Source organism: Pan troglodytes, chromosome 23 (genome assembly GCF_028858775.2).
Source record: "Pan troglodytes isolate AG18354 chromosome 23, NHGRI_mPanTro3-v2.0_pri, whole genome shotgun sequence".
Lineage (NCBI taxonomy): Eukaryota > Metazoa > Chordata > Mammalia > Primates > Hominidae > Pan > Pan troglodytes.
In genome coordinates this window covers 39,752,175-39,766,043 of record NC_086016.1, presented here as the reverse complement: position 1 = coordinate 39,766,043, position 13,869 = coordinate 39,752,175, and the positions used below count along the sequence as shown (strand labels likewise).

The 13,869-nt window shown below is 57.5% G+C and overlaps 1 protein-coding gene, 1 long non-coding RNA gene and 1 other non-coding gene across 13 annotated transcripts in view; 2 read left to right on the top strand and 1 right to left on the bottom strand.

Annotated features, from left to right (window-relative positions):
* TRIOBP (TRIO and F-actin binding protein) overlaps window positions 1–13,869 on the bottom strand; it is a 76,300-nt gene that overhangs the window by 21,192 nt on the left and 41,239 nt on the right. For 4 of the 10 annotated variants that reach the window (XR_010156016.1, XM_054675782.2, XM_016939145.4 and 1 more), the window contains exons 10-11: window positions 12,180–12,317; window positions 1,436–1,492 (exon numbers count right to left, since the gene is read on the bottom strand). Coding sequence is in view for 9 of the 10 variants with exons in the window: in XM_054675782.2 (XP_054531757.1) it covers window positions 1,436–1,492; window positions 12,180–12,317 (195 nt within the window). In the remaining variant the exon portion in view is untranslated. The other 6 variants (XM_016939150.4, XM_515120.9, XM_016939146.4 and 3 more) reach the window with 4 other exon arrangements.
* LOC134809689 (uncharacterized) lies at window positions 1,032–6,125 on the top strand. Its single transcript, XR_010156019.1, has 3 exons — window positions 1,032–1,514; window positions 3,486–3,607; window positions 5,226–6,125. It is a non-coding gene; the product is annotated as an uncharacterized LOC134809689 (long non-coding RNA).
* Window positions 7,233–13,854, top strand: LOC104003771 (uncharacterized). 2 transcript variants are annotated; one of them, XR_010156018.1, is made up of 3 exons: window positions 7,233–7,608; window positions 7,687–7,756; window positions 8,389–8,914. It is a non-coding gene; the product is annotated as an uncharacterized LOC104003771 (transcript). The 2 variants fall into 2 exon arrangements; XR_010156017.1 differs by lacking the exons at window positions 7,687–7,756; window positions 8,389–8,914 and adding exons at window positions 12,453–12,599; window positions 13,508–13,854 and having other exon boundaries at window positions 7,277–7,608.

Sequence of the window (13,869 nt, the reverse complement as noted above, 5' to 3'; positions counted from 1 at the left end):
CAAAAAAAGAAGTGCCTACACCTTCTGGTGAGGCGAGCGGCGCCCACCCTCTCTTGTGTGGATGGCTGTCATGGCCCTTGGCATAGGGATGGACACCAACCAGGTCGCTGGGTTTGTTCTGGGAGGCCAGGCCTCTTAGAAGCATTTTGCTCTCACTAAGTAAACGGAGTTGCTGCTGCAGACCTCAATTGCCTCTCTGTAAAGTAGGACAGGGGTTCTATGCCAAGAGGTTTCTTTAGCTCTTCCAGGCCTAGCCTATGACTGTCTGAGATGGAAGCTGGGTGGAGCTCCATGGGCCTCAGGTGCGCTGAGTTCTGAGCCTGGGTCTGCCCCAGGTGCTCCGAGGCCTGGAAGAGACCAACACCCTCATGGGCCCGTCTCCTGTCTGTGCACCAAGGGGTTGGGCTGGCTGAATTCCCAGGGCCCTTCCAGTTCGGACATTCCAGAACCCTGTGATAGAGGATGAGTAATGGCCAGCTCTGGGTGGGGCCTGTAATCCCTCTGCCCTCCGGGGACCCTGGGTGGGGAGGCCAGGAAGGGGTCACTGGCGGGGTGCCGGGCTTTGTGTCAGCCTAGAGAGCAGCCACCAGGGACGGCGGGCAGGCAGCGGGTAGGGAAGGCTGTGGGCTGGAGGGAATAAAACATGTGGGCCGGAAACACAATGAAATCCCCTCTGGCTCAAAGCCCTCTCCGGCATGCAGGCTGCACGCAGACCAGAGCAGCAGGCGCATGCAGGGCAGGGGTGGGGAGACGCTCCTGCCCAGGCAGTGTGGGCAGGGAGCCAGCCTGGCAGCCGAAAGAACAGAGCTGAGGAAACAGCCACTGTCCCTGCTGGTTCCAAGGACACATATGCCAGAGGAAGGGAAGGGTCTTTAGCTGAGCCCACAGTAAGTGCCAGGAGCTTTGTGGCACCTGTACGTGCTTGATCTCTCTGACCTTGTTATCCACTCTGGAAAGAATCACCATTATCCATTATGCCCATGTCACAGACGTGGCCACTGAGGCCTAGAGGAGGCTTTGACTCAACCAGTGGGGATCCAGGTGGGTGAAACCCCAGCACCTGCACCGAGCCCCATCCCCCTCAGACCAGGCTTTAGGAATCTGTGTCTCGGGCCAGACAGCTTCTATGAGCCCTTCCACCCAAGACCCTTGACTCTCACCCAGGCTCCTACTGAGGTGGCAGGGCCAAGAGACTCTTGATGAGATCAAGGGATGGGGCACTGGGTGTGAGGGGCTAGACGGCCCCTTGCTGTGATCCCTTTTACACACTGCAGACTGCTCGAGGAGGCAGAAGCCTAATGGGCAGCCTCCACCCCTCCCAGCCCCACCCCCAGGGTTCTCACACCAGCCCCAGCCCCACCCCCACTCCTGGGTTGCCCAGGGGCCCAGCAGCAGCACAAGCCAGCTTCCTCCCCTCCGGCCTCAGTCCTCTTACCTCTTCAGGCTCGTCCAAGATCGACATCCATCCCTTCTTGAAGTTGAGCAGATCGGGCTGTGGGGAGATGAGGAGGGAGGTGAGTTGGGTCCAGCAGGAAGCCAATGGGGGCTGGTGAGGGGGGCGTGCTGCACCCACCCTGTCCCCAAGTCCTATGGGACCGAGCTCCTGGGAAGCCAGCCAAGAGGGCTAAGGCCCTAGGTAACCCCCAAGTCCAAGCAGGCCTCCCAGCCACTGAGGCAGCCCTGGCCCCTTTCCTGATAGTGGCACTCAGAGAGCCAAGAAGTTGGGCTGGGTGGCTGGCACACACACCCAGATGTCCCAGGGGCCTCTCTCCAGCCGACCCCTCGCCCAAGAATGGGAGAGAGGGGCTGGGAGGACTCTGCCTGTATAGAGACCCCCTGAGAGCTCAGAGGGCAGTCCAGACCAGCAGCACTGCGCGAACTGTCCAGTTCCTCCCTCTGACGAGGACCAAGTGCCCCACGGACCCTCCCATGGGCCCGCCAGTCCTGCCCTTTCCTCGGCTCCAGGAGACTATGGGAGGTGGAGCCAGTCACAGGCTGGGGTCAGAAACCCTCTGGTCCCCGCCTAGATCTCTTTGGGAAGGGTCAGTCCTGGCAAGCCCTACCTTCTGGGTGCCGCCCAGGGGGGCACAGCCCCGGGGTCTGGGGGCTACCAGCTGCAGCATGTCCCATGGAGACCTGTGCCAGGCACCCCCACCCAGGCCTAGATAAAGAAGTTGCTCATCCTGATATTTTTCTGACCATGCTCATCTAGTGGGTGCCAACCACCAGACCCTCCCTTCCTGCTGGGGAGACCTCTCTCATCTAAGTCCCGGTCCCTCTGCAGTCTCCGCTCCTGCCACCGGCAGGGAGGAGGTGGCCACCTGTTGCCATGGCTCTGAGCCTACCTATCAGCCCCTACATCGAGGCCTCACCAGGCCAAGGTGTCTGGTTGCCTGCAGAGAACGAGTGGCATGGCTCAGTGGGGTGGGCGGTGACAGTGGCAGCTGGAAACCAGAGCCACCTTGCCTGGCCACCTCTCCCGACCCACTCTCCACCCACAGAGCCCCTTCTCAGGTATAGGAAGTGGACCAACCGGGGCTTGGGACAGCTGAAGATCCAGAACCTTCCACAGCCACAGTCAGGGGACCCAGTAGGTTGGCATCCCAGCCCCTCCCTGTATACCTGTCTAAGGGAGAGACACAGGCTCTGCTCACGGCCGAGAACCCCTGGGGCTGCGTTTGTCCCGCTGCTCTGTATTCTGCCCACCCCGTCTTCCACCTGAGACGGAGGCTGCCCAGGGCGATCCCAAGCTAAGAATGAAGATTGGTGACCACACCTGGCTCCAATTCCCCTCAGTCTGGGACCTCCTGTGGCCCCAGGGCCTTGCAGGGGGCTTGACCACAGCAAGGCTCAGGAAAAACTTGCTGAGGAAATATCTACCCCCTGGTCTAAATTTCTGTGCTTTTTGGGCCATCTCCCCAACCCCCACCTAGCCCGGAGGAGCCAGGCTTCCTGGGCCCACAGAGCTGGCACCACTGGGCAGTCCCAGGCGAAAGTCCCTGGGCCAGGGCTGGGAGATTGGGGCAGGAATGACAAGCTGTCAGGCTGGAACCTCTAGGGCTGCCTGGGAAGTGGAGTCACTGTGACCTTCCTAAGTCACATCCCCTCTCTGAGTCCTGGCTGTCTGATGTGGCAAATGACGGGGCGGTCCTCCCCTCCCGCAGCTTCCGACAGGACTGAACGTGTCTGTACAAGGAGAAACCTAGTGATCCTCCAGAGCCCAGTACAGACACATCACATACCATGTCAGGCACGCCATGACACAGTGACCTTGGGGATAGAAGGTCACCAATTTGAGTTTTGTTTTGTTGAGACAGGGCCCTGCTCTGCTGCCCAGACTGGAGTGTGGTGGTGTGATCACAGCTTACTGCTGACTCAACCTCCTGGGCTCAAGCGATCCTTCCACCTCAGCTTCCAAGTAGCCAGGACGACATAAGCACTCCACCATGCTCAGCTAATTTTTTTTTTTTTTTTTTTTTTTGTAGAGATGGGGTCTCCCTATGTTTCCCAGGTTGGTTTCAAACTCCTGAGCTCAAGTGATCCGCTCACCTCGGCCTCCAAAAATGCTGGGATTATAGGTGTGAGCCAATGTGCCCGGCCAACCAATGTGAGTTTTTAAACTGGCAGGGAAACCTGTCCCCAGGGTCAAAAGGTCCGATCATCTAAATATCCCACGATGCCCCTTCATACAGGGCTCTTCAGGCCCAGCTACCTCTTCTTCACCTGCTAGAAGCTCAGTTTCTCCTTCCGCCTTTCGGGAGTACTGGCAGGTTCTCACAGCCCCGCCTCCTACCTGGCCAGGCACACAACCCCTCTACGCACCCTCAGGCTGGCGGGACTCACTCAAAAAGGCTTGGTAACCCAGGCTTGCTTAACAGTTCCAGGGACGGCTCCAGGTGGCTTTATTTATTTTTGAGACAGAGTCTCTGCTGCCCAGGCTGGAGTGCAATGGCGCCATCTCGGCTTACTGCAACCTCCACCTCCCGGGTTGAAGCGTTTCTCCTGCCTCAGCCTCCCAAATACCTGAGATTACAAGCACCCACCACCATGTCCAGCAAATTTTTTTATTTTCAGTAGAGATAGGATTTCACCATGCTGGCCAGGCTGGTCTCGAACTCCTGACCTCAAGTGATCCATCCACCTCAGCCTCCCAAAATGCTGGGATTACAGGCACACATAAGCCACTACACCCGGTCTCCAGGTGGCTTTAAAACAAAGTCCAGCTGCCTCAGGATAGCAGGGAAGCCTCATCACACTCTTCCAGCCTGGCCTCCCCTTGCTGAGGGGCCCCTGTTTATACCACTGCATATTCCTTGCCGATCACAACACACCAGGACTCCGGGCCCTTCATATGTGCCATGTCCTTGGCCTGAAACACTATGCTTCCTCCTCCTCTGATGACTAGGCAAGCCGCTACTCAGGCCTTAAGACCCAGCTTAATGGCCACCTCTGAGGTCCCTTCACAGTTCATGCCACTCACCGCACCACCAGCCGCCCCCGTCCTGCCCTCCCATGGCCCCTCTCAGAGGCCTCTGTTGCATCCGTGACTATCTTGAGGCCCTTTACTTATCCTTCACAGGCTAGACTAGATGCAACTCACAGTCAGGGACATACACTGTTTACCTGCCAGGACCCAGCACAGATGGGGGCTCAGGGAGTGTTTGCAGAAAAAAAAATTTTTTTTAAAAAGTATCAGGCACTGTTCTAGGCCAGGAAATTAGCTGTGACCAAGAGCTGTGGCCCCTGCCCTGGTGGACTGTAGGAAAGAGACAGTAAACAAGGGACCAAATATAATTTGATGCCCAGCAGGCGAGGGGGAAGGCTGATCCAGGAGCAAAGCTGCACCCAGGCAAAGGCAAAAGGGGTGGAAGAGAATCCCAACTCCCTGAAGCCCCGGAGCCTCACACACTCACACACCTGTGCCACTTGCTCTGTATGGATCCCTGATTCAGGGCATGGGGGCCAGGGGAGGAGGGTGTGAGGTGGGTACAGGAGGAGCACCAGCTGAGAGCAGGCTGAGGTCTGCATGGCAGCCAGGATGAACTCAATGAACACTATTAATGGTGATCATAGCCTCCTCTCTGCTCTAAAAGCTTTCATGGCTCTCTATTGCCCCTGTCCAAGCCCTAGCAGTGAGGCCCTCCACCCCAGACCCCTTCCCTACGCTCTTGCTACTTCTCAAACATGACCACCCGTTTCTGTCCATACTGCTGTCTCCTCGCTAGTCCATCTCCACCTGACAAGGCCCTATAATCACAGGAGGACACCTCCCTCAGGAAGGCTGCTGCCACCAGCAGGGATGTGCTGTCCATCTTCCAAGCACCCCACACGCTGCTTCCGGCAGCCTTACCCTTGCTCAGCACGTGCTGCCCCCAGGACAGGCAACTGTGAAAGAAAGCTGGAACGGACCTGGATACAAATTCTGGCTTAGCCTGGGACTCACTGAGTTACCTGGGGCATGACACTTCACCTCGCCACACCTTGGTTTCCTCATCTGTTTGATTAAGATGTTACTACCAACCTTCAAGGATCAAATCTGGTAACGTGAAAGCACCCGGCTGAGGGCCGGGCAGGCACCCGGTGGGCAAGGCAACCTCTCTCCTCCTGGCCCCAGGACACTGACTCAGCTCCTCCCCCCACATCCCTTCTACTCCTGACAGAAAAGGGGAGGCTGCTGACGACAGGAAGGGCCAGCAGGGAGGTGGCAGGATGTCCAGGAGGACGCCGAGGAAGTCCAGACCATCACACTCACAGGGCAGGGGCTAGGCGTGCCACGCCCCCCAGCAGCCCAGCCCACTCCTCCGCAGGGTCTCCACGCCCCTGAAAGAGGCCTACTGCCGCCTGTGCACACACACACCCTGCTCATCCTCCCCCAGCAGGGCCACTGGGCTGTCAGAGCCTCCTTGAAGCACTAGCCAGAAACCAAAAGCAGCCCCACCCCTCCCTTCCTGAACATCACGGTCAGTGGGCCAGAAGGACAGGGAAAGGAGCTACTCCTTCCCTTATACTTGGGGTGACCTCGGGCAACTCACCAGCGCCCCTCCCCAAGCCTCAGTTTATCTGGCTGTGAAGTGGGGAGTCCAGCGAACCCAGCTGTGAGGCTCAATATGCTAACTATGGCACAGGTAATTGATGGGGCTTGGGTACAGCTCACCCCCATGAGAAAGGCAAACCCCTGCCATCGTGCCCCCTACTCAGACTCGCAGGCTTGTCCCAAGGCCCCAGGACCGCTGCAAAGTGCAAGCCCAGGAAGACGTGGTATCCCGCTGCTTCAGACGTCCCGGGACTGCCTCCCGGGCTGTGGGTGGGGCGGTCCGGCCACTTCTAGCCCACCCGACCTCGGGCCAGCGGCCACACGGAGGGCCGGCCTGCCCAGGCCCGGGTCAGCGCGACCCATCCGCGCCCACGAGCGCCCCTCCCCAGCCCAGGCCCACCTCCGCTCCTCCCTGGGGCCCCTGGCCGCCTTGGGGAATCGGGTCTTCGTCTAGGGGGCTGGAGGAGAGGTGGGAAAGGGTCGCCCCGAATCCACCCGTGACTGGTGCCGCAAGTGTGAGGAGGGGGCGCCCGAGACGGGTCGTTCCGTCCCCTCAGGGTCGCCTGGGCTCCCGGGGGCGAGTGGGCGAGGGAAGGCGAGGAGGAGCCTGCGGGAAGGGTGAGGCCGGTCTGGCCGAAAGCGCTTCGGAGGTGGCCCCGTCTTCCGGCCCAGCCCTCCTCTCGCCTTCGGGAAATGAGGAGGGGGCTGCCCCGGAGGGGAGAGGCTGGGCTCTGCCTCGAGTCGTCGCCCTCCTCCCGGCCTCGGGCGCGGGCGGCTGACTGGGGCACTCACCGTCATGGCGGCGCCCCAGGGCGGCGGGAGCAGGAGGCAGGAAGGTGGACGCGGCTCTCGGGCCGGGCTCCGCGGCGCGGGGACCCCGCCGCCGCCGCCCCTCTCGGCCGCCCGCCGCCGCGCCTCCGGCCCTTCCTTTCCCCGACGCTGCCCCGGCCCCTTCCATCCGCCCATAAAACTTTTTTTTTTTTTTTCAAACTTCCTGGGAGGACCCGAGCGGGCCAATGGGTGGCGGGGAAGCCGAGACAAACAGCGGCGGGGGCCGCGGCGGGCCAATGGAAGCGCGAGACGGGCCGGGGGCGGGACCTGCCGCAACGGGACGGGCGCGCTAGGGCGGCGGGACGGCGGGACGGCGGGGCGGGCGGATGGGGCCGCAGGAAGGGGAGGGCGGTGGCGGCCGGAGGGCGGGCGGGCCCGGGCCGCGGGCGCGCTGGGAGGAAGGAAGGGCCCAGAGTGCAGGTGACTCCGGCAATGGCGCGGGGGCGGAGGATGCGGGCGGCCGGGCGTGGCACGACTCGCCCAGGCTGCGCTTCCCGACCCGGCCCCGGAGCGATGGGTCCGCTAGGGCTCGGCGCCGTGATTTGGCGGGGACCGGGGCAAAGCACCCAGTACTAACGACTCAGCGGGTCCCACTCGCCAAGAGTCGATTTTCGTCCTCACCACAGACTTGGGAGGGAGGTCTTATTTTGCTAATGAGAAAACGGAGGCTCAGAGGGGTGAGCCGATTTGCCCGAGGTCACACAGGAAGAGGCGGAATTCCTAGCGAGTAAGCTGGACACAAAGTGAGTTCTTGGATGGCAGGGTCTTTCCCAAATGCCCACTCCTCACAAATGGGTCTTTTTTGGTTTGGGGTTTTTCAGGTGTGGGCGTGCACCCGTTGCTCAGGTTCCCAGAACGCTGGGCCGTTTGTTAGATGCTCTTTTCCTGCAGGTGAGTAGGGACCGTGGTGGAATTGGTTGCTAAATACACTAGGAAGTTCGTGTGGCACGGGGATTCCAGCCTAGTGTTACCTTAAGCAAGGTACCTCTCGGTGCTCAATTTCACTCTCTGTAAAATGGGGTAATGCTGTTACTTCATGAGGTTGCTGGAAGGATTAAGTGTTAATTCAAGTAAGGCACCTAGGACAACCTCTTTATCCCTCATTAGCTATCCTTAGGCAAGGAGGCAGGGAAGCTTGGAATAATTGGCATTTCAATTATTCTGTCATCTTGATTTGGGGTTCAAAAATTATTGCCCTTGCCGGGCGCGGTGGTTCACGTCTGTAATCCCAACACTTTGGGAGACTGAGGTGGGTGGATCATTGAGATCAGGAGTTCAAGAGCAGACTGGCCAACATGGTGAAACCCCATCTCTACTAAAAATACAAAAATTAGCCGGGCGTGGTGTCAGGCGCCTGTAATCCAGCTATGTAAAAGGCTGAGGCAGGAGAATCGCTTGAACCCGGGAGGCAGAGGTTACAGTGAGCAGAGATCGTGCCACTGCACTCCACCTTGGGAGACGGAGCGAGACTCCCTCTCAAAAAAAAAATTATTGCTTTTATAATTACTGTTCCCATTTTGCAGATAAAGAAATGGAGGCCCAGGGAGCTGAAGTTCTTTCCCAGCATTTGCTGCCAGGAGTCTCTCCACCATGCGGAATGAGGCCAAGGTTAAGTCCATCTAACTCTAGAAACTGGCCTTCTGGCACCCCGGGCTGAGTTTTCTCACCCTACCCTTGCACCTCACTCAGGCAGTCAGTCCTTGGGAGAGTGAATGAACACGCAGGAGACCTCACCTACCACCAGGGTCCTGGTCCAGTGCCCTGGGCACCTAACAGCACCAGCCTCCTCCAGGCTTTTCTGGCCCCTGCGACTCCTCCTAGTACCCGCAACACAGTGACCAGACCACTTCCCTGCTCAAAGTTCTTCCACACATCACCAATGCTGACAGATCAGTGCTACATTCCTGTTCTAGGCAGTCAGGAACCATCACAACCTGGCTCCTGCCTGTCATCCTGGCCTTCCAGATTCTCATTTGACAGGCTGGACAGACACATACTTTGGTCAATTTTGCAAAATACAATAAGTAAATAAAGAGATGCACAACACTGGAGGCCGGGCACGGTGGTTTATGCCTGTAATCTCAGCACTTTAGGAGGCCGAGGCGGGTGGGTCACCTGAGGTCAGGAGTTCGAGACTAGGCTGGCCAACATGGTGAAACCCCGTCTCTGGTAAAAATACAAAAAATTAGCCGGGCGTGGTGGCACATGGCTGTGATCCCAGCTACTTGGGAGGCTGAGGCAGGAGAATCGCTGGAACCTGGGAGGCGGAGGTTGCGGTGAGTGAAGATCACACCACTGCACTCCACTCCAGCCTGGGCGACAGAGCGAGACTCCATCTCAGAAAAAAAAAAAAAAAAAAAAAGATACACAGCACTGGACTACTAGGAATTCCCAGGATAAGACAGGTCCTTCTACCCCCTGACGGTTCTCTGCTGTGCCTGGAACACTTCTCTTCCTGTCTTCTGTACCCCAGCACACACACACACACACCCAGCACACACTCACACACACCCAGCACACACACACACACATTGATTCTCTCTCTCTTTCTCCCCTTCCCCCTCCCAATGCTTGTTGGCCTGGAAAATTTCTTCCTTGAAGTCTCAGACCAAAGGAAGCCAAAGTGTCCCCAGCAGACTTAGGAACTGCTGGCCCAGTGCTCCCTACATCTGTACATTTCCCCACTAAAGTGGTGACCACACTGTTCTCATCAGTTACATGTCAGTGTCCTCATCTAATTGGGCTCCAGTGGCCAGGGCTGGAATGTTTTTTGTCTACATCTTGGAAGCCAGCCTAGGGCCTAGGCCCACAGCACATCCTCCGTAAGCACGGCTCGAATGAATGAATGCACCGATGAAGAAACCACAGCTCATCCTGGCAGGTCAGAGACAGCACAGCCTCAGGGACCCAGGGGTGAGTTATTAAACTGGCAAAGACCAGAGCTACCAAACTTTGAGGTTATCCAGTCTCAAACCGTTACTCTACTGAGAATAATAAGGTAAGGCTCAGAGAAGGGCACACAAGTTAGGTGCCAAGCCAGAACTCGACTCCAGGCTTTCTGGCTCTTGGCCTTGGGCTAATTTCACTGCTTCAGCCCAAGAGAAGTTTAAATCTGCTCTGTGTAACTGGGAGGCCCTGCTGGCAGTTCCATCCCTAGCTCTTCATTTCCCTCACTCCCACATGAGAGAACCACTGTAGCCAACCTCACCAAGCCTCGGTTGCCGCATCTTTCTAATGGGGAAAGTCTGTGGGGACTCCCAGAGCTGCAGGAGGGCTCAGAGAGATCAGGATGTGAAGGCAGTGGTGTAGGGGGCGTGTTGGAAGCACTGGGCTCTGTGGTCAGCCAGAGCAGGGTTTGAATCTCAGTTCTGCCCCTTGCTCCCTGTGTGACCTGGAGCAAGTGACCCTCCCTCTCTGAGCTTCACTTCATCATCTGTAAAATGGACAGTAGGCGTCTAACTGCACCTGGGAGTGTGGATCAAATGCAATTAGGTGGCGCCACGCAGTGAACACAGAGCTGGGCATGTAGTAGGCATACAATAAGTGCTGGTTAGCATCACCAGCATCGTTACCCCAGAGTGCTTTCCCTGCTTCGCTCCTCCTTCGCTCTACCAAGGACTTACCTGCCCCCTCCTGCCAGACGTGCTGTGTGTTGGTGACCTTTAGTTAGACAAGGTAATTCCTGCCCATGGCTTAAAGGTACCACACTACTCAGATAACCATGCTTGCCTGCTCACCCTCGATGCCTTAACCACAAAGAGCAGCAAAAGGAAATTCTGGGCTCAGCTGGGTGACTCACGCCTGTAATCCCAGCACTTTGGGAGGCCAGGGTGGGCGGATCACTTGAAGTCAGGAGTTGGAAACCAGCCTGGCCAACGTGGTGAAACCCCATCTCTACTAAAAATATAAAAATTAGCCAGGTGTGGTGGCACACGCCTGTAGTACCACATACTCGGGAGGCTGAGATGGGAGAATCGCTTGAACCTGGGAGGCGGAGGTTGCAGTGAGCCGAGATGGTGCCACTGCACTCCAGTCTGGGGGATAGAACGAGACTCCATCTTAATTAAAAAAAAAAAAAAAAAAAAAAAAGCCTGGCATGGTGGCTCACACCAATAATCCTAGCACTTTGGGAGGTCAAGGTGAGCGGATTACCCGAGGTCGGGAGTTCAAGACCAGCCTGGCCAACATGGTGAAACCCTGTCTGTACTAAAAATACAAAAAATTAGCCGGGTGCAGTGGCGCACGCCTATAATTCCAGCTACTCTGGAGGCTGAGGCAGGAGAATCACTTGGACCTGGGAGGCAGAGGTTGCAGTGAGTAGAGATGGTGCCACTGCACTCCAGCCTGGGCGATAGAGCGAGACTCCGTCTTAATTTTTTAAAAAAAGGAAATTCTGAAGTGGATGGGAAAGTTAGTGTTTCGACAACAGCCCCGCAACCTCCATGCATCCTGATCTCCCTGAGCCCTCTCTGCAGCCCTGAGTCTCCACAGACTTTTTCCTAATAGACAGATGTGGCAACCGAGGCTCGGTAAGTTTGGCTGCAACCCTTCTCTCATCTGAGAATGAGGAAAATCAGCTCCTTTTTACCCCAAGCTGTGTGACCTCAGGCAAGTCAGCTCACCTCCCTGGGCCTCAGTCCCTTCATCTGTAAAATGGGCACACTGTCTCTGAGGTGCCCAGCCTAGTGCTGGACTCAGAGCCAACAGCGGTGAGTAAGAGAGTCAGCCTCTCAAAGAGAGAAGAGACCCCATGAGCCAGCCTGTGGCTGCTGGAGATGGCCAGGCCCCTTCTGTCCTGCTGTGAAGCGGGTGGGAGGGAGCGGGTCTCAGCTGCCTGCCCTTGTGGAAAACCCAGCCAGAGGCTTGAGTGTTTCCAGGCCTCTCTGGGCAGGGGATGGGTTACGTAACACCAGATGTTTGTGAAACTGGCTCAGGCCCAGGTCTGAGACACACTTTGCAATCCCAGAGCCACTTATAAGCTCGCCTTCCCTTCCCCCATACCTGGCTCCCCGTTGGCCCAGGGCTGGCGAGAGGCTGCTGATTGGAAGCTTTCAGCTGTGTAGATTATTCCATCACCCCTCACTCCAAAAGCTGAAAGCAGCCCCCAAGCCTGCCCCGGAAGTGGGAAACCCACTCGCTTGCTGAGACCAGGATGAGCTTAAGAGCTCTGCTCCCACCTCTCCTGTCATGCGACGGCCCTAGGTGCCTCCTCCTCAACCCCCGCTCTCTCTCCTTTGCTTAACAGCCCCCTCCTCCCTCCCATCCCCGTCTCTATCCACCCTCACCCCTCCAGTCCCCACTGGAGCCAGCCTACCCTTCGCCACCTGAGGACCCCCAGAGACAGCAGGAACGGATTGAACAGCGTGGGCCGGTCCCCGGGCATCCGCCATGAGGTCACCAGTCGGCCCTTGAGCGGGCTCCCAGCCTTGCCCTCTGCTGGCCTCTTGTCTGCCTGTCAAACAGGGTCCAGTGTTGGCCCCAGGTCCCTTTGGCAGGATGGGGGCACCCCTGGCTACAGCCTCCCCTGCCCATTCTGTGGTGCCCCCCACCATGGAGCCCCAGGATTCCCATCTTTCTCTCCTCCCAGAACTGCCGAGACAAGAGCTGGTTAACTTGTTCACACTACATCGTGTTGGACTGACAAGGCTCCCAGGGCTCAGCACCTTTGAAGGTGTGCACGTCATCACCCTAAAGTCAAACCACGGGCGCCAGCTGGAGGGGGTGCAGACCACAGGTATGTTTCTGCCCACATAGTGTTTTCAGAGTATTTCACATTAGGTTAGAGATTTCACATATAAATACATATCTCCAGTGTTTCTTGAAATATCGAAAGATGTGGAAACTCTGGGCCCGTCTTCCCCATGGCAACAGCTATTGGAACCAAGGAGTCACACAAGTGCCCTCGGTGCCCCCCCACCTTCTCACCATTGTTACCTGCCTGGCCTTCAGGGCGTTAGGTTTGTGACCCCAGCTTAAGCGAAGGGAATGAGTTGTGGACTTCTACACACATTCCTAGCAGAGCCCCCAAATGCTCCCTCTTTGGAGTCATCCTCGTTGGGGAAACCAAGGCCCCTGTGAAGCAGAGGCACTTGTCCAAAGCCACACATGGGTTACTGGGAAGGTAGGAGAGAGCCCAGGGTCCTCGCTCTGGAATCTGCAGACTCTTTGGAAGTGGAACTTGAAGCATCAAAGCACAGGTCCAGGAGGGCTTTGGGGGTAGGGGTGCCCCCGACCCTGCTACCACATTCCCCATCACAGTCCTGACCACAGGCATGCAACCATCTCACTAGACTGAACTCTTTGATGGCGCTCCGACTCACCTGTGACCCACACCTGGGTATACAGAAGGTGCTCACTAAGTGTGTGTGAAAGAATGCATGAATGAAGTGGTTATCAGTTCTGACCAGTCAAGGCTGCCTAGGGGTGGGGGTAGGTTGAGATATTTTCCACGTTGATGGGCCGGGCCCGTTTCATGGAGACTAGAGGGGCACCCCTGCATTGCTGTTTCCTCCTCGTTCACTACTCTGGCTCCAGGATATGAAGAAATAACCCAGAAAGAGGAAGAGCAAAGTTGTCAGAGTCCCTGGGAGGGCTGGCAGCGCCTTTAGCGACCAGTATCCCCTGTCCCTGCCCATTCCACAGATGGGAAGACTGGACTGCTCGAAGTTACAGCACTGCCGTTCGAAGCCACGCAAGAAATCGGGGCAGGGACGGAGGCAGCATGGGTGCCAGGTGGAGGTGCAGAGAGAGCGCTGGGTGGTTCCTGGGCCCTGGGTTCTAGTTCCAGTCCAGCTAGCCACTGACTGTATAACCTGGGACGACTCCCCTGCCTCCATTTCCTCATCTGCACAGTGAGGGTTTGGGCAGAATTCCCCCAGCTTTGACTCACGGCAGGGCCCTACTTGGGGGCGCTATGCTGCCCAATGGACGCTCCCTGCCACCCCTGGCTTCAGGAGGCAACGGGGGGAAGAGCAGGACCGGAAAACACAGCCCCAAACAGTCTG